Source organism: Tetranychus urticae, chromosome 2 (genome assembly GCF_039701765.1).
Source record: "Tetranychus urticae isolate SD_2017Ah chromosome 2, NJAU_TeUrti_SD_1.0, whole genome shotgun sequence".
Lineage (NCBI taxonomy): Eukaryota > Metazoa > Arthropoda > Arachnida > Trombidiformes > Tetranychidae > Tetranychus > Tetranychus urticae.
Genome location: NC_142959.1, coordinates 3,188,163 through 3,196,031, shown reverse-complemented (window position 1 = coordinate 3,196,031; position 7,869 = coordinate 3,188,163). Strand labels below are relative to the sequence as shown.

The window sequence follows — 7,869 nt, the reverse complement described above, 5'->3', positions numbered from 1 at the left end:
CATTTTCAATGCGCTGATTCAGGCTCTTTTAAAGTCGTCTTCCTAACCTAACCCAACCTGACCTAACCATTACCTTTTAATGTATTGAAGCAATGAATAAAGGTAAACATTCAACCTTCAACAGTGATTAAACTGGAAAAGTTCAATTCTTAAACTGAACATAAGAAGACAAAAAGGCCACAAATGAATGATGAGGCAAAAAGACGGGAAAATGTTCAACTTAATCAAATTAGATTGATTGATTCATGTTATGTAACCAAAGCATCAACAATGGAAACGGCAATGATAATAATCATAGTAATAATCTTGTTAAACGGATTCTAATGATGCCAATAAGATTTGAAAATGAATGTTGAATTGTTGTTGTTAATGATGATGCCGAGTATTATCATCATCATAATCATTATTATTATCATTATTATTTATCATCATCATAATCATCAGTATTAATAGTTGAGTATATGAGTTGGGATGATAATGATGAACTTGATGAGAAGAGAGGAAAGAAAGGGAAAAAGACAGATTTAGACTGAATGAGCATGAAGATAGGAGATGATAAAAGGAGTAGGAGGAGTTGAGTAAAGGGGAGTTGAAACAAGATGAGATTGAAATGTTAAGAGGCGTCTCAAGATGTTCATGTTATAAGATTATAGGTGACATTTTTCGAGTCACTTTTTCGAGCAACAATCAAACGTCCATCATCTTCATTCCTCATCGATTTCATCTCAATTAAAATTGCAACAAAATCTCACCTCAACAATTTGTGCCAATAAACTTGATAACTTGTAATAAAAGGACAATTTAACTTTTGGCTATTTCGGTCTTTACAGTCTTTGCATTTATTAATGAACATAAGTTTTCAACAATTTGAACGATTAAAATGGTTGCGTTTCAGTTTGTTTGACAATCGATTTGCTTTAATTGTTGTTTAACCATTAAATTTTTGTTTAACCATTCTTTTGATTGCGATGTTTTACAAACGAGACTTCAATATTTACATTTTTCTTTGCCTTTTGTTTCTCAGTTTTGTTTCTTGTATTGTTTTTTTGCATTTAAACCGTTAAGTTGTGTCAAGTTTTACAATTGAATTTTGCCGTTATGTACAATTACAGTTTTAGCTATAATAATAATAGTAATAATAATAATTATAATATTAATAGTATTTTTTTCTCGTTCGCAATTGTAATTGTAATCATAATAATAATCATGAGTGTTCATGTTTAGGTAAAGTTGATTGACATGAATATTATGATGATCCATGATGAGGTATGAAGATAAAGAAGAAATCGAAGGGAATGTTAATAATACAGTTGATTCAACAGTTAACGGCATTCGGAAACAAATGAACTAATCAAATGTTTAAATTCGTCTATTGTCACAATTGGTTCCATTTTGATTTTCAAAATCATCTATTGATCCATTTTCACAGTCCTTAGTGCTTGGTAGCGAGTTATCATCGCCTAAGAAGAGAAAAAAGACAAGAAAAAATGAAGATAAAAATGAGTTCGAAGTAAAGATTGAAGAAAAAGTTTAAAATGATTTCTCTGACACTTTCCTCTGTAACGAGTTTAGGTCAACTCAAGAGCTAAAGTTGATGCTAAAGACATCACTTGTCAGGTTGACTTTAAGTATCATTAGAGTGGGTTTACTTACTTATTGTGACAGTTTCAAGATTGTCTTGATTATCATTGATATTGTGATGATGATGATGATGATGGTTCATGGATCGTATCATCTTTTTATTCCTATCGTCCTGTAACAATCGAGCATTCTGGGTAAGTCTTGATTCTTGGGTGTGCAAAAAGAAAGATTTAGGAAAATGAGGAACGGAAGAGGAAATAATGAGATGAAGATGTTTCATATTTCTTCTCATTCATCTTTTGTCTTCTATTTTATTTTACATTTTTCTTCTTCTTCTTCTTTCATCTTCTTTTCTTCTTCCTATAAGTTTATTGTTTTATGGTTGATGTTGTTGATGTTGTTGCTGTTGCTGTTGCTGCTGTTGTTGTTGTTGTTAAACTGCAACAATAATAATATAACGATAATAGGAAGATGTGTAGGTGTTGTAAAAATGAAGTGAAAGGAAGGATGATGATGATTATTATTATCGTGATAATAATGATCAACATGATGCTCGAGCTACTGGCACTGTTGCGATAATGAGGTTTCTTGTTGATGAAGTAAAGGAAAACATTGACATTATCTTACCTTAATGTCATCAACAATTGTCCAAATACCTCGATTAACAGGTTTAAAGGTAGTCGCTGATGTAATCGTTGAAGATGATGATGATGTTGTTGTTGAGTCTTCCATCTTAATTTGCTCATCGTACCTTTTGGTTCTTAAAATACCTTTACAGAGAAAACAGAGAATAAAAAAAGTCAATTTTTTCACTCTTCACTTGTATTCATTTTTTAGGCTCAACTTGACTCAATCCTGACCAGACAAACTGGCATGAAATTGCAATGAAAATAAGTGTCACTCAATACTTTACTATTTAAATTGCATTTAATCACATCTAAATTTCAACCAGAATCAGTTGATTGTACAAAAAGAATTGCAAAAGAAAAAAAGAAATATTTATATTGAAAGTAATCATGGATATTGAAATTGATCCTCCAGTGATTCGATTGGCCAGTTTTTAAACTTGAAACTATCGGTTGAAGTCCGACAAAAATTGATTAAGTCCAAGTTCAATTGGGTTGCAAATTTACTGTAACTTTGTGTTTTTTGGTTGAGGGCATTTCAAGGGTCACAAGGCACAGTTTTCAGGTTGTATAAGGATGGGTGAGAGTTGGTCAGGTATTTGGGCAAATGGGTTTCATTGACTATCCATAACTCAATTTGGGCTTTCAAAACTCGCTTTCAATCAATCCATTTTACCAAGCTTGCTTTACCTTGTCTAAATCAAGTGAAGAAAAATCTGATCAACAAAAGAGTCAAATAAAACCTCAAAGGTACAATGAAACTTGAAAAAAATGACTCAAAACTCGACTCGAGTTGAAACTTGATAAAAATTGTCAGTTTAAAGAATCGCAAATTAAGCCTAAATCAACACTAAGTAAATGATTACATACCTGATATCCTTGTGTGACGATTCTGTTTGACTCTTTGATATGTCTAAATGAGAAGAGGAAAAAAAGGTCAATTTTGCTGTCAAAAGGTTATGAGCAAAGTATCATTTACCTGCCAACGTGTACAGGGAGGAATCTTGTCTGAATGTAATCGAGATCTTTTGAAACCATCTTCGGGTTCGTTTAACTCTTTTTTTATATCGACATCAGTTAAATTGTTTTCCTTTGATTCCCATCCACGAAGACGACTGAAGAGAGAAGGAAAAAAAATCATTTTGAGTGAAAAAAAAGTTTGTTTAATTGCCTGTTCAACACTTAATGTCCAATGTTATTCATTAAACTCATTAAGAATAATTAATAACATGTAATCATTAACTCGAAACAAGTGTAATCAAGGAATGAAACAATGAATGAAATCGTTTAAGATTCATCAACATTATCATTTACTTGAATCATAATTGAACGATAATAAAGTCTTTTACAAAAGGTTAAAGTGAATTTAATGGCAACAATTGATTGAGTAAATGATTAAAGGTTGAGGCAAAAGTGTTGACAAAATAATAAGCATTAAAAATGATAAATTGTCATCAGTCAAGTAAAATAAGATGAACGGGAACAAAAAGTTGACAATTTTTTGTTCCTTCCATTGCCTTTGTTAATTGTTTGGGTTAAAAGGGTTGCAAGGGAAGGGAGAGAAAAAAAAGTTTCAATTATTTAAAATAATAGTTGCCATTTTAATGGATTCTCAATGAATTATGATGATGATAATGGTGGTTACATGATATCTCAAGTCTATTGAGCAAGTTGCAATGAACACACAAAAGTATTCATTTGTTTAATAAACGAAACCATTTTTTCAATCAACTTTGATGAATGCTTTTATGAATACATTTCAAGAGAAGAGCATTTCATGATAAACTGTATTGCATTTCAAAGCTAAAGGTAAAAAAAAATGTTTACTTGAAATCAAGTTATTGGAAGCGTTTTTTATTGACAAAAAGCTAAAGACTTTACGACTCTTGGGTTGAGCTTTTTTTACGATAACTTTACAAATGAAATAAAATGGTCAACATTTTTTGTTTATTAAAGCAACTTAAAGTAACCTTTTCTGTTTCTCGTTCATCATCATCGTTCCATCTTCACTAATCTTCTTCATTTTACGGTTGTCATTAGTCGTTAAGCTCATCATTTTCATCCTTCTCTTCACCCCATTAGTTACTACTTTTGTTTCATTCCTCTTCTCTTCTTCTTTACCCATGTTAATTGATAAATTTTTTTTACTCTGCTGCTCTTCTTCTTCTTTTACTCTCTTTATGACCTTTTTTTTCCTTTTCCTTTTCGTCCAGATTACTGAGGTCATCAAAGGGCCAAGCCGAATGATGATTAACCGCAGTTGACAGACTAAAGGATACCAGCCGTTCATCGTCAACTCAATGAAAATGGAGAGTCGGAAATGAACAGGAATCTAAGACAATGAAAGATTTGTAAGTCTCGAGAGTAAACTTTACTTTTAACCTCATTTATTACTGTTTGTCAAATGCCGAAGACACAGAGAGAGGCTTTTCCTCTTCATCATTTTTTTTCATCATCTCAACTCTTCTAATGTTTCATTGGTAACTTGATTACTTTTCATTTTTTTTGTATTCAGATGAGATCATGATTCACTTTTTTGTGGTTAAATTAACGATAATTGATCTTATTTTAGTTGAATGAACATTTACATTTAAAGTTGTTAGTTAGTGAAACATACCTTCTAAGGGCTTCCAATTGTTTAACCTCTTCTACAAAATGTGAGGTTATATCACTTCCTTCAAGGGAAACCAAGCAAAGTGGACACTTCAAGGGTTGATTTGGTGATCGAGGACGGGACCAGGGGCGTGAAAGTGCTGAAAACGGAAGAAAGTAAAGTTATTCACTGAAAATGTCGATAACTTTCAGGCCCAAAAAGACGAAGGAACACATCAATATGATTTAATGAAACATGCGGCTGCAACTCTAGGCTCTGGCAATTTAAGATTAGCTGTTATGCTACCGGAAGGAGAAGATCTTAATGAATGGATAGCTGTTAACATAGTTGACTTTTTTAATCAGATCAACATGTTATATGGTACAATAACAGAGTTCTGTACTGAAGAACGTTGTCCCGTTATGTCTGCTGGCCCTAAATATGAATATCATTGGGCTGATGGTCAAACTGTTAAAAAACCGATTAAATGTTCGGCGCCTAAATATACCAAGAGTTAAGAAATAATGTTACTTATTTCAAGATGAAATAAAATAAATTCTCCTTTTATATTAAAAATTTGTTCCAAAACGAAAATTCAGTCTTTTGTCTTTCATCTGATACTATGTTCGAAGTTTTGGCATGCATAAATAGCGCACAAATCCATTTTTAAAAAGATTCATTGAAAAAAGTTTTCTAGAGTTTAACATGGCGTGTCTATGGGAGATCGACTAAATTTGATTTTTACATGTTAATCTTCCCATAAGTTTCAAAAACTTTTTTGCATCGACTTCTTTAAAAATCGATCTGCAAGTTATCTGTTCCAAAACTACGATCATATTACTAAATGAAAGATATTAGATTCAATTTTCTCTAAAAAATCTAATGAAAAAATCAAAACTGACATGTTATTTCATTTTGAAAACGGTTACCATCTTTTTCCTAACCCTTGGTTTTGATGCATTGATGACCTCGGTCCAAGATCAATTAGACGAAGAATCACTTTTTCCCTCTAAAATAGGTAAAGTACACAATCTAGTCAAAGTGATATTTACATCAATGTAATTTTTCCAATCAACATTATTGTCTCATTCCGAAGACTACTGTTGATTTAAAAGCTGACTTTAGCTTTTCAATAAGTAATTGTTGATATCGATTACTTGAAAACAATGATGTAAATGATCGTCTTTTTTACTCATACTTTTAGTGTAAATTTATCCTAATTTGCCTTCTTCTGTCTCACTACAACTTTAAGGTGTGCCGTTTCCTAAAAGCTTTTCATCACCGGCCAAAGACTAGTATCATGTTTAGAGTTGAAAGCCATTCATCATTTGAGAAACAATGGAAACGTAAACTTACCTGCATGAGCAAGATAATTGTTGAATAAGTTTATCTGTGTGGCATATGCATGGTGAGCTGTTGTCGTGATTTGAGTCCCATAAGAAGAGTGACCGTAAAAGGGTGAAAAAGGTACACACATGGGTGAATTTGAAAATGGAAAAACAGATCTTATTGTTGGATGAAATAAACCTGGACCAGGGGCTGAACCTTGTGTCGATGAATTGTGATGAGTTGAATAGGGTGATGAGGATGATGAAGAGGATGAAGATGATGAAGATGAAGATGAAGCCGAGGGTAAACTGTTGTTTACCGAATTGGAACAAGTAGTAGTCACATTAACATTATCAGAAGCTTCAATAGCGTCATTATCACTTGGCTGATTGTTGACCATTATTGAACTTTCATTTGAACACAAATCATCATCCGGACGATCTTCCATTGCTTAATTGGGATACACGAAACAACAACACAAAAAAACAACAATTTTCTCAGTCAGTTGAATGTTGTTTCACCAAAGTAACTTTAAGCTTGTCTGCGTCTTCCTCTCTCACTGTGTGATCATCAAACACTGTGCAAAAGGTACGCACACTCACACACACCTATGTCCATATACAGGGTGTTTGAAGCTCTTGTGGGTTGGAGTAAGTCAATGTGGGCGTCGTCAATGCATTTCAATTTGTTCATCAGCTTACAATTGATTGTGAGCCTAGATTCAGTTTCAACACTTAATTTTGTGTCAAATTTTTTCATTACATTTACTTAAACATTATCATGGTAAAATGACCAAACAATAAACCAAATGTTATTTCAATCTTGAACTTATTGCTTCCAATAATCTCAACACATATTTTTGTACTTTTAATATTCAACTGAAAATTACTGTTGACTTGAATTTCCTTTACATTCAAGTTAAATGATGAGAATGATCACAACTTTAAATACATAGATTATTGGCAACAATTTAACGAGTTAACAAGTGCAATAAATCCAATTCTTGTCCATATATTGTTACTCCAATATTATTGAATGGATTTGCTTATGACATTTGTTGTGGTTATAATGACAAAATTATACTCAATTTAGGTGTAAAAAAGGCTAAAAATGAAAGTTAACCTTTTCCCTTTTCTTTTTATAACATTATCTTAAAGTTATTATTCAGGGGATGAAGAAACAAATTGAACAGTAAGAGTCGCTTGTGTACTAAGGTTATGATCCATGCAAAGTTGGGTTATTGGTTGAGGATAAGGAAAGTGACAGCAACTTGTGAAATGCCATTTAACAATTGTAAATGGTCTTTAAACAAATGAATGTTATTTCATTTTAACCGACACATTATCAACTACTCGATATTGTCACCTATTTAGATGTAAACAAGATCACCTAATGTGATAATCAAAGCGATAATCATCCCATTTACTTCTCCTTCAAATCAAATCAACATTATTACAAACCTTTAAAGGTTAAATCACCGAAATACTTTCAATAAAAAATTTAAATCAAAATTCAACTTCTTTCATGAAATAATATTTCACCAAAATGTTAGTGTCAAGATATCTTTGGTTCCCCACAACGCAAGCATTAATAAAAGTTTAGTGGCTCAAATGTATTCACATCAAAGTCGAAATGATTGATTGATTTAAAAAACGACAATCAGCACCTCAATACTAATCAAAGAGTTGAATGCGACTTTGATTCAAAATTGAATAATTTCTTGTGAATAAACGATTGACT

At 32.0% G+C, this 7,869-nt stretch overlaps 1 protein-coding gene and 1 pseudogene across 3 annotated transcripts; one reads left to right on the top strand and one right to left on the bottom strand.

Moving 5' to 3' along the window:
• Positions 1-815: 815 nt before the first annotated feature.
• LOC107363422 (uncharacterized) lies at positions 816-6,663 on the bottom strand. 3 transcript variants are annotated; one of them, XR_016198298.1, is made up of 7 exons: positions 6,157-6,663; positions 4,825-4,960; positions 3,187-3,322; positions 3,078-3,120; positions 2,209-2,351; positions 1,654-2,019; positions 816-1,460 (listed from the first exon to the last, which is right to left on the bottom strand). XR_016198298.1 is itself a non-coding variant. In XM_015930642.3 (7 exons), exons 1-7 carry the CDS (start codon positions 6,575-6,577, stop codon positions 1,360-1,362), a joined length of 1,080 nt encoding a protein of 359 aa, XP_015786128.1. In that variant the 5' UTR covers positions 6,578-6,663; the 3' UTR covers positions 816-1,359. The 3 variants fall into 3 exon arrangements, 1 of the variants encoding a protein (XP_015786128.1); XR_001568893.3 differs by having other exon boundaries at positions 1,654-1,788; XM_015930642.3 differs by having other exon boundaries at positions 1,654-1,753.
• On the top strand, positions 4,986-6,096 carry LOC149093705 (MOB kinase activator-like 1 pseudogene; annotated as a pseudogene).
• Positions 6,664-7,869: the final 1,206 nt, after the last annotated feature.